The 12,365-nt window shown below is 40.5% G+C and overlaps 1 protein-coding gene across 1 annotated transcript in view; it reads left to right on the top strand.

The window, feature by feature from the left end:
- LOC124545316 (protein rhomboid-like) overlaps positions 1-12,365 on the top strand; it is a 124,460-nt gene that overhangs the window by 26,875 nt on the left and 85,220 nt on the right. The window contains exons 3-4 of the mRNA XM_047124218.1: positions 8,871-9,059; positions 9,706-9,858. Coding sequence (XP_046980174.1) covers positions 8,871-9,059; positions 9,706-9,858 — 342 coding nt within the window. The remainder of the gene's footprint in view (positions 1-8,870; positions 9,060-9,705; positions 9,859-12,365) is intronic.

Below are 12,365 nucleotides of genomic sequence, written 5' to 3'. Positions count from 1 at the left end.
GTGTTCCACCCTTGCGGGCAAGATTGTGACCTGCGTCACTGACGTACTTTCAGAATACAACTCAGCAATGCACCTCCACCAGGAAAACAATGAGCTGAAACATTGCATTGCTCACACTTATGACAAGCTCACTGCGGCCTGCACCTCGCTGTTGAAACTGCAATCTGCAGTTCCTTCACTCGATCGAACTTCATTGCCAAGCACCAGTTCAAACACTTATCAGGTTAGTTAAAAAACATTCACTGCATGTGACGATTCACATTCAGTGACCTCCGCACCACCCAAGCACAGTGCCTCATGTTTCAAACAGTGTCTCTAATAACAGTCGCTCATGCAGCATGACCACACCTACTATGCAGGCTGCCGCCTCACTTGTTGATAAACATTCCCCCTCTCCCGTGCACCAGCCAAGTAACTCGGCGGCCATCGCTGTCCCTCTCACGATGCCAGTGCCTTTCTCACCCGTGCTGGTTGCCCAAGGCAAAGTTAACAACAGGCAGTCACTGCGCGCCCCACTCCGCTCTGTGCTGTGTGTGCAGCCAACCTCTACAAACAAGCACACACTGTGCTCGCGTAATAGGCATGTGACTTTCGTGCTACCTTTTCCCACTCGCGCCAACAGCTACACCTCATCGCACCTCACTCATCCCAAAACTCCATGCCAGAACGTTACTCAGCCCCTTGTGCAGTTCTCAGTCTCTTTCGTCACTGACAGAATGACACACAAGATAATTATCATTGCCGGCCCTCCTATTAGACACAAGGTGAGGCGTCTCAACCCCAGTAAGTTTCACATGACCCGGCAGCAAGGTAATGAACTTCTGGAGGCAGGCATCCTACAGCCATCAGATAGCAATTGGTCTTCACCAATTCACCTCATCGCCAAACACAACAGTTCTTTTCAAACGTGTGGTGATTATATAGACATTTAAATGCTTGCACTGTCATGGACAATTACCCCACGCCAAACACTAATGATTTCACTCATATGTTATCAGGTGCCACAATCTTCAGTGTGATTGACTGCAAACGTACTTATCACCAGATTCCTGTAGTGCCAGAAGACATTCCAAAGACTGCAATCACCACGCCACTTGGTTTGTTCCAGTACAACTTCATGCCATTTGGCACAAACATGGCAACATTTCATTGACTCAATCTTACAACAATTTGAGTTCTGCTTTACATACCTGGATGACATACTCATTTTTCAGCAAATCGGCTGAAGACCATGAAGATCATTTATCTCAGGTCCTCTAGACTTTGGCATGCAATGGTGTCAGGGCCAACAAAGAAAAATACCAGTTGTGTCAGACTTCTGTGACATTTCTGGGATACACTATCTCCGCAGATGGAATACAACCTCCTAAATCCCGCGTGCAGGTTGTTACGTCATTGCCACCCCCAGCTATGTACAAAGAACTCAGACATTTCCTAGGTACTGTAAATACTACCACCATCATCTACCTTCTGCTGCTGCTGTGAAGGCCCCGCTGACAGACTCACTCTCCAGCAAACAAGCTTTGGGTGTTAAACCAGTCCAGGGCTCTTAAAACAGCTTCAGCTCATGCAGTCGTACCCACCCACCCCGATATGTCTGCCAATTTATTCATCATTATGGACGCCAGTGACACCGCAGTTGGGGCAGTACTACAACAGAGCAAAGGCGACACAGTTTCACCACTTCATTTCTTCTCCAGGAAACTGTCTACAGCATGGAAGAAATATTCCGCTTTTGATAGAGAGCTTCTGGCAGTGTACAAGGCCGTCAAACATTTCTGCACTGACATCAAGAGCTTTCTTCATTCTTAGGAAGCTTCTGTCTCTTCGACCTGGTCTCTCAATTTACTACAGATGTACGCTACATCAAAGGCACAGAGAACAACCCCACTGATTTCCTCTTGCAAATCAATGCTGTTTCAAGTATCGTTGATTTATTCAACCTCGTCACTCTACAGGCTTCAGACAAGGACACTCAGGGTCTGCTCAAGGACCCGCAGTCTTTGCTCATGTTTACCAAGGCTAAGTTCCCTGGCATTTTGAACTAAATGTGGTGTGGCTCTTCTGCGGACATTCTGCAGCCTTTGCTCCCGTCCACATTACGCCAACAGGTTTTTGACACCTTGCATAATCTCACCCACCCCAGCGTTCGAGCCACCACCCACCTCATCACCTAGTGTTTTGTGTGAAAAGATGTGAAATGGGACTGTCAAACATGGGCACGCAGTTGCATTTCCTGTCAACGAAACAAAATAGGACATCACACCTCTCCACCACTCGGCAAGTTTGACATCCCTAAGGGAAGTTTCTGTCATTTACGTATTGACCTTATCGATCCCCTGCCTCCCTTGGAGGGCCACAGGTATATATTGTCCACAATAGACTGAATGTCTCATTGGGTGGAAGCCGTCCCCTTACCCAACATCACAGCAGAAACTGTGGCCAAAGGATTCATTTCTTCTTGGATCACTAGGTTCGGTTGCCTGACCACCATCACAACCGACCAGGGTTGACAGTTTGAATCTACACTTTTTACGGTTCTCTGTAATCTTTGCGGTATTAAAAAGATTCATACGACAGCCTACCACCTGCAAAGCAACAGGTTGGTGGAACGATGGCACCACACCCTTAAAACAGCACTCAGGTGCCACAACTGTCTCTGGTCCAAGGCATTCCCTTAGGTGTTGCTGGGCCTACATTCTACATTTAAACCAGATTTACACGGGACAATTTCTGAATTTGTTTTCAGTGAAAACCCAGTTTTTCCAGGGGAACTAATTGTCCTCCAAGATCCTGGGGATTCCCGCTCCTTCCCAGACTTTATCAGAAGGGCACGTGCACACTTTAGAAACACCCGGCTACACCCACCTGTCAGCCATTCCCCATCAGACACGTGCTGACTGCACTCAGCACTTGCTCACACATCCTGCTGAGGGATGGCTCTGTCAGACAACCCTTACAACCCCCTTATCTTGTCCCCTGTTAAATACTCCAGAGGGACGAGACGATGTTCAACATTATGATAAAAGATTGCCGCAAACCGTTTCTCTACACGGGCTCAAGCCTGCCTTTGTTGACTCTGACATCCCTCTGCCATCCCAGTCAGACTGCCCAAGCACATGCACTTTTGACAAACCCGCTAACGAGTCCATTCAACCTATGGTTGAGTTTTCTCCATCCAACGAGTCACCACCGCAGTTCCCATGTTCCTCACACAAGTCATCATCATCCCCTTTCACAGGTTTTGAAGACATTTCAGATACTAGAGACGCAGACACCCTGTCCTTCATTTTGTGCTGCAACGTACCACCAGACCGTGTTGATGATGTGTCGATTATTGTGTTAGATAATCATGTGCTTGTACTGCTCAGCGACAGCACAGACCCTACTCTACCACAAGAGTGTGATCCGTCATGTGTTCAAGCTTTCATTTCTTCGGACAGCTCAGTATGCATTTGGGGAAGGCACGTTCACATGCCGCCTCCTCTCCCATACTGCTACTCCCGAGTTGGCTGACACATCATTCCCACCCGCTGGTTTTCAGATTACGAGTGGGACCAGCAGCTGGCCACCGCACCTTCACATGCCGACTCAATGGAGATAGAGCTTCTGGTTGTGCGCCTGCCACCGCGCACTACTCACATCAATGCTGACACACACATGACCCCCACTCAGGGCTCATAGGTCATAGGCCACACTCCGTACTGCGAGGCGGAGGGGGTTGGGGGGGGGGGGGGGGGGGGGACTGTGTGGTGTCGATAGATCACATCGACCACACAAATTACAATCTTTGGAACTTTAATTGCTCTGATGAGCCGCCATGTTTAATCCAGTCTGCCTTTGTACTTCATGCAGTGTTCATACGTATCAGTCTTTATGGTAAAATATATGTGTATATAGGAAACTTGGGAACTGTTTATTACATATAGTGTGATCTGTATCCAGAGTCCCGTACCTGTTTAATTTTTGTTGACAACCCTGCTTTCACCTGACCATCAGACCTGATCTTCTGGCCACCATACATACTAATTCTGATTACATCTAGATTCAGCTTAGCCAATTCCTTTGTTAAATGCTCTAACCTACCTACCTGATTTAGTGACCTAACATTCCATGCTCCAACTTGCAGACTGCCAGTTTTCTTTTTTCTGGTGATGACATGCTCTTGAGTAGTCCCCACCTGGAGAACCAAACTGGGAATTATTTTATTTTACCTTGGGAATATTTCACCCAAGAGGATGCCATCATCATTAAGCCACATGGTAGAGCTGCTTAGACTTGTAATGCGTAGTAATGGCTGTAGTTTCCCTTGCTTTCAGCTGTTCACACTACCAACATAGCGAGGTCGTTATGGCTAATGTTACAAGGCCAAATCAGTCAGTCATCCATACTGTTGCTGCTGCAACTATTTAAAAGGTTACTGCCCCTCTTCATAAATCAAGGGTTAGTTTGGCCTCTCCACAGACATCCATCCATTGTGCATGCAGCTACAGTATGGCAATGTATATCATGGAGGCACACAAGCAAGGTTCATAGTCACTGGGAGGTGGCATACAATATTTCTCTTAATTATATTGACTTTATTGATAAGTATATGATTGCTAAGTTTCTTAACAAACACCCCAAAAGTGTCACAGAGCAGATAGACTGTAGGTGAGCTTTATGTGAGGCAACAGATATCCTCAAGCAACACATTCCAGTTATGCATGACGAAACAAATGAATCTTACTTAATCAGTAAAGAGCTAAAGAGCGTCAGTGTCTATTGAAAAATAATAATAAATAGTTTTTAATGTCTATTTTAAACCTACACTGATGGGGTAAGTAGAATTTGTATCATATCTTTAATGCAGCTATTAACGAGAATGCATTTCCTGAAAGAATAAAATATGTTAGGTGAAAGACACAAATGTGAACAATTATAAACTGATTTTACACCTGACTGTATTTTTCAAAAGTATCTGAAAACTACTACTTACCACAGCCATCAAATGTTTTTATCATTCAGTATTAATAATAAAATGCAGTATGATTTTCTAAACAATATATTGAGCTAACACGTAAATTTTACACTTAAGGATTATATCTAACTATTTCCTTAACACATATAGAGTACAATATTACGTATCTTCCATGATCCAAGTGATGCCTGTGATTGTGTTGATTGCAAACTTTCAACAGAGAAAGCTCAGTACTATGCCATTAAGATTGCATTACACTGCTGAAATCCTATTTCACCAACAACAAACAAAAAATAATTTTGGAATCTATGGGCTTCAAAACTGGAGTGACAGTCCAACAGATTCCAGAGACAATCATCATAGATTCACTTAGGTTTCTGCCCCAAGCTGCATATTATTACTGATTTGCTCTAATAATCTGCCACCTACCAGGGTCCATGAGGACAGCTTTATTACAAAACCATGAGACCAACTTGCGCTCTGATGGTTCTGCACAAACTTTTTTTTTTTTTACTTGATTGGCCACATTGGACCAATTGAGTCATTCCATGTTCACTTTCTCTTTGAAGATTGGAACAAACTTAATTGTGTGTATGGATAATAATAATAATAATAATTTCATGTGGCTCAGTGCCCTGGTTCAAGTCTTTCCATTGGATGCCACTTTATCAATTTGCACATCCATAACCAACGTCATTTGTCCAATTGGAGAAAGAGGACCTATAACTTAATGTGAAGTCTGAACCATGTGTTGTTTCTGGTGACTCCTCACATCATTGAGAGGTGAAGGCTAGGTTAAAAAAAAAGACAGAAAAATTTATGGTCTGACCTTGATTCAACCCCATGACCTCTTGGTTTCTCAGCATGCACTTTACTGCTGGGCCACCAGATCCAGCATGCATATAGATAGTTCATCTATTGGTTTGGATTTGTAGCACATCCAGAGCAGGGATGGGTGGCAAGGGGGGAGACTAGGAGGCTGCAGAGAAAGGCAGCTGCAGAGGTAACAAGTTCTTTATTGAAGCATCTGCACTATGTAATACACCATGTCAGTGGCTGGCTGCTGAATTCTGCTGGGTCAGCTGCTCACTTACCTCACAATGCAATGTGGCTGTGGTATGCCAGTGGCCTTGTTACATAAGCCAGCCATGTGGCTTGAGTACCAGCAGCATGTACTTGACAATGCTGTATTTACTACAGCCACAGGGAGTGCCCCAGCTGCATCATGGCAGAGAATGTCCACCTCATTGAGATGCCTGTCCTGTGATGGTGATAATTTGCTGGTGTGCACAGGGAGCAATCTGCTCCCATCTGGGCAGGAGTCAGCTGTGCTGCTGAAGTAGACCTAGGGTGGCCAGCTGTGCCACTGCACTACATCTCGGAGAGACTTAGCATGTAGAACTGTTGCCCTGCCATTATCTTGAACCAGTGACTTCAGATGGCAAGTCTATGTGGCAACCTTATCTTATGCAGCCCCAGTGTCCTGGTAGAACTGCGAGGCTGAGAGTAATTTCATTACAAAATGTCAAGTACTTATTGCTGGAAGTGGCATGCTTGTTGTATATTTGTGCCACTGCAAGTCACATATCTTAAAACAGCACTGCCACTGCCAATGTGATAAACCGCCTTGGCCCTTGGTGCAATGAGTCCATGTGGTATCGCTTAGCCTACTGTGTCAGCAAGCTAAGCTGCCTCACAATATTGTGTTGGCCTTACTGAATAATTGCAGTTATAACATCCTATGCTTGCCTGCTGTCAGCAGTGCTACAATACAGCCCTGAGGTTCACACTATTATTCCCATATATGGTTGGTGCACTACAGATGAGTGAGTTCGTATCAAAACATGTGACATATATGACTACATCTTTTGATTGCATTGACTCATAAGCTTAAATTACTCACATTTTTTGGATTTTTTTCTTTTATTTGTACTGTGAAACCTTGCTTCTTGTCAAATTTCATGATTCAAGATCAATGGGAAGTATCCTGTAGATTTTGATGAGAGAGTTTTTGAATATTGAAATATGTGACATAAATGGCTGTACCTTTTGATTGCACTGACTTAGAAGCTCACATTTATCCATTGGTGAGGGACCATAGATCTTAGGATGTGACATAAACTTCAAGTTGATACCTGTACTGCTTATGACAAAAAGAGGTTTTAACAATTGGACAGACAGACAGATGGAAACAAAGTGATACCGTAAGGGTTCCATTTTTACCAACTGAGGTACAGAACCCTGAGAGTGCAAAAGCAGTTCACATTTCTTAAACTTTTAAGCTTTGTACAAAGCAAGTTGAACAAATGTGAACAACACATCATTGATGCAGGGGGAAACATCACAGAACAAAATAAAATTTAATGAAAATTTTGCTAATAGAAGTCACTGTAAGTGTCTTACATAAAACAGGTCGGTACATTTGTCAGATGAATCACAATATGATGGCTGTGGTTTGTGTTGCACCTTACACCATTTGTACTGTTCAGTGTGCATGACTGTACAATTTCAGCAGTCAACAACTGTGACACTGCTAGTTAGGTAAGCCCATCTACCATGGCAATGTTGTACCACATCAGATAGGAAAAAAGTCCCGAGGTAAAAAACTGGATGAAAAGCAAAATGACATTGGTTTTTAATTGTCCTGGTGCCAAAAACCACATAAAAAGCAAAATTACATTGAGTTTTAATTGTCCTGGAGCCAAAACTGCATAAAGAGCAAAATGACATTGCTTTCTAATTATCGTGAAACTGGCGCAAGACATGTTCAATACACCACTTACCATTTTCTGCCACAAATTGAAATTGAGAAACAGCACATTTCATAACAGATTGGATTGTCTTGAGAATGACATTCAGAGAGAGTTGCGCAATACATGCCTGCAATTCAGCTACATTTGTAATTGGAGCGCTGAACACAACATCTTTCAGATAACCTCAAAGCCAGAAGTCACATGGACTAAGATCATGTAATACTGACAAGCAGGCTGTAAGAAAATGATGACTGATAATTCTAGCATTTCCAAAATGCCTCTGCAGCAGCTGCTTCACAGGCTGTACAATGTGCAGAATAGCGCCTCTTGCCTAAAAATGATCCCACACTGTTGAAGGGTTGGAACAACATTGGTGTGTAAAAGAACCTCATAGCATTTATCAGTAATGTTACAGGCATGACCCACAGGACTCATATCCTCAAAAAAATATGGCCCTACAATAAATGATGCTATCAACCTGCACCACACAGTCACCTCTGAAGAATGAAGTGGTGCCTATTTTGTGCATGCAGATTTTCTGTTGCTCACATTCTGCATTTCTTTGTATTGACATGTCCATGGAGAAGAAAATGGGCCTTGTCTCTTACAGCACAATCTGTTTGTCAAATTTTTGTTAATTTCTTTTTACTCATTACATTTCCCACTGCATCAATAATAGCCCATTCAAAATTGACATCGTTCTGAGCAGCGATTATCTTTCTACAGTATTTTGAAATAGCAATTTAAATTATGGACACCCTGTACATGTGTGTGTGTGTGTGTGTGTGTGTGTGTGTGTGTGTGTGTGTGTGTGTGTGTGTGTGTGAAATCAACAGAATAATCATAATTAACTTAAAAACAGCCTATTATAAACATGATTATTCATAGAATTAATTTGAAGGAAATTGTTTTTGCATGTTGTTGTTACTGATGGTGTTTGTGACAAATAGCTAAAGATTAATTTACCTACCCATATCCCTCACTGATGAAGCAAAAGGCACTTTTTAAAAAATACCTCATCAAATGGAGTAATATTTATGTGAATATATAATACTTTCATTTTACAGAATTAAAATATCTCAGTGGATGCAGTTGATTTGAGTTAAATTTTGTATTTTACTTTATTAATTAATTAATTCTCTTATTTATTTTTACAGCAATGGCGAGATGTTTTCTTTAGATATGATGAAAACAGTGATGGTAGAATATCTCTAAGTGAACTTCGAGAGCTATTGAATGATGAGTTATTTATTACGGGCATTCCAGACCATGCTGTTCGGAGGCTGATGAAATCTGCTGATCATGATGAAAGTGGTTACATTGAATACAAGGAATTTATGAAAATGGTATGGGAAGGTAGAATACATTTATATTTACCAACTGTATCAGACAAATTTCTCAAGTTTTTGTGGTAAGTTTTATGGGACCAAACTGCTGAAGTCATCAGTCCCTAGGCTTATACACTGCTTAATCTAACTTAAACTAACTTACACTAAGGACAATACACACACCCATGCCCAAGGGAGGACTCGAACCTCTGACGAGGGCAGCCGCGCAAACTGTGGCAAGATCGTACGGCTAATCCGCACGGCTGTATCAAGCAAAAATTGATGTTATTAATGTTTATGAATTGTGTTAGACAACAACTGGCATGCTAAAATTACTTTCTTTTCTACATTTTTTTGAAATCTCTCTTTTCTGTTGCCTGATATTTTTAAATGTTAAATAGTTACTTCACTCTCTACATTACCGTACCATATAATTGAATATTTATAGTCAGCATAAAGTATGAAATAGCAATGATATCTGATTCTTTTGATCATACATTTAGATTTTACACTGTACCAAATATTACTTTCTGTCCTTCCCTACGCTGCCTTTAAGTCTCTCTCTCTCTCTCTCACTCTCTCTCTCTCTCTCTCTGTACAAAATATGTACAGCAAATTTTTATGAATTTGAGTTTCCTGGCACTGTTTCATATCAATGTTCCAGGTGAAATCTTCTCAGTTCCAAAGCCTGTTGAAATTTTATGTGGCCCGCTATGTTGATACCGTTGTTCCTAAGGGAGCAATGGAGGGTGCTTATGAAGAGGAATATACCTGTAAAACTTTCATAAATAGTATAGCAATCATAAGTGTAATTGAGGTAAAAAGAAGTTTTATTTGTATTTAGTATATATGTGTAGCTTATTGGGAAGATGTAGCACTTATTTAAATGAAACATATTATTGGTGAAGTAATGGAAGTAAATCAGACTTTCTAGCCTTAAACTGAAAGGTGGTCAATTTCACACCAACACAACATTAATAATTCCAGTCTCTGATTCCTTCTGTGACGACCTCAGTGTAGACAACTGAATTATGTCTTGCCAAGAGTTATTACTCTAAATTGATTTATTTATTTTTATTTGGATCCATTTGACTACATTATGTACAGAGTGTGTACTTAGAACCCAGGACAAGTCATCCTAATCTAATACCTTAAAATATTTAACCTACATGCTACACTTTGAAATATGACTTGGTAAATACAATATTAATTTGGTACATACAATAACTTCTGTGTTTACATTTAGGTCTTCAAGTTTTTTAAATAATCTGCAATCAGAAAACTACAGCACAGACACACAAAACATGATGCTTCCTATAATATACCTCTAGCTGTAGTTTTATATTCAGGTATGTTTGTTTGATGCAGATCTACATGATAGTGTATCTTGCACAAACCTCTGCATAACTATTGCAACCTACATTCATTATTGAGCCTGCTTATTGCATTTAATCCTTGGTGTCTGCCTAGAATTTTTATCTCCTACCACTCTTCCCCCCCCCCCCCCCCCTCCCCCCTTCCCCCATTGCAAATGGAGAAGCCCTTGATGCCTCAGGATATGTCCTATCAACTGATTCCATATTTTAGTGAAGTTGTACATAACTTTCTTGTATATGTAATTTGATTTAGTAACTCATTATTAGTTATGTGTTTTAACCATTTAATCTTCAGCATTCTTCTGCAGCACCACATTCCAAAAGTTTGTATTCTCTTCTTGCGTGAACTGCCTATCATCAACGTTGTAACTCAAAAATGTGAGTACATGTAATCAAACTTCATGCATTACTAGTGCCTCCACAGCCGGCCTAGAGAGGTCACCTCACATCCTGCACAGATGGCACAGCAAGTGCCTAATAGAAGCCCAGCGGACTGGGTCCTTGGTTTCACTTACGTTTACTTGTTTATTGTACACTCGCCTACAAGACTGTATATTGATGTGTTCTATAGTTATGAGACTCTGTATTGCTCTGTACTTAATTCATTGATATTGTGGGTCTCCTCATGTGGAAGCAGAATAAAACTTGGTTGGTGCTACTTCTGATATTGTGCTGTACAATGTTACAACATAATTGGCAACACGTACTGTATTGTACTCCCCACGTTTCCTTTCTTTGGTTTGATATACATCCAACATATCAGTGGAAGAAGTACTTCAAGTTTTTGTTGAACAACAGCAAATTCTCACCAACCAACAGCAGGCTCTCACAGTCATGCTAAACAATTTGGCAGCCTTGTTGATGCTACCAGTTCCACCGCCATTGATGCAACCCCCACCCTTTTCCTCCGTATTGTAACGATCTATAAAACGTTACTTCTTAACTTGCATTAGACTGTGGTTCATCAGTGTTGAGGATGCTGCAAATAATGAGAACATCATGAAAATTTCAAGCTTGACAAACTATTTATTGAGATCAGCTGATCGACAGAACTGATGTAAGTGCAGAAAAACTGAAGAAACTGACTTCCCCTGACGCAGCCTCACTGCATCACTTTAAATACAATTTTAACAATCCCTACCATTGTTAATTTATTACAAAATGTAACTTACAATTAAAACCAATTTTATCTAAACTAACTGCTGTTACATTTGTACAGGTTATAAAATATAATGTCAAATAACATAATGTTTTTACCATCATCTCGGTTTTATGTGAGAACATTAATTCACAATCTGATTCCAACTACTATTTTGATTTTACTTTAATTTCATAATTAGTGACTGTATGGATTTTATTGCTAACATTTGTTCGAAGTATACACATCGTGCTTTGCCAGACTGCATAAATTAAATATGCACATTTTCTCAAATACCAGAATTTCGTAAATTTGGGTGGTGTAACTAACAGGAGGTAAATATCTGCTTAATTTACAGGAATCATTCATTACAATGAATCACATAAAAATGAATAATGAATGAAATTACATCACTGGACAATGATTGTTATTTTCATTTGAATTGTAACGAGGTTTTTGTGTTAGCAAATTTACAAATTGCAATTATGGTAATTAGAAGCATTAGTTATTTAAGCTAATGTTTCTACAGCCTCTTAATATTTGTTGCTAAACAGTTATTACTTCAATTTCACAATCTGATATTTAATTTGGCATATGCACATATTTTTGTTAATGACAACAATCTATTAACAATCATGAAAATGTACATCATTCCAGAATATTCTATATGTATTTACAAAGAAGAATGGGTTTTTTGGCAAACTGAATTGAATGATACCTATAAAAATACACATAAAAGGCCCTAGGAAGCACTGAATTGTACAATAAATACACTGATGCATATAAAAAAATTGGTACAGGACAGTTCAT

This window comes from Schistocerca americana, chromosome 8, assembly GCF_021461395.2.
Source record: "Schistocerca americana isolate TAMUIC-IGC-003095 chromosome 8, iqSchAmer2.1, whole genome shotgun sequence".
NCBI lineage: Eukaryota > Metazoa > Arthropoda > Insecta > Orthoptera > Acrididae > Schistocerca > Schistocerca americana.
The sequence above is the reverse complement of the archived record's forward strand: the minus strand, read 5'-3'. Positions and strand labels throughout refer to the sequence as shown.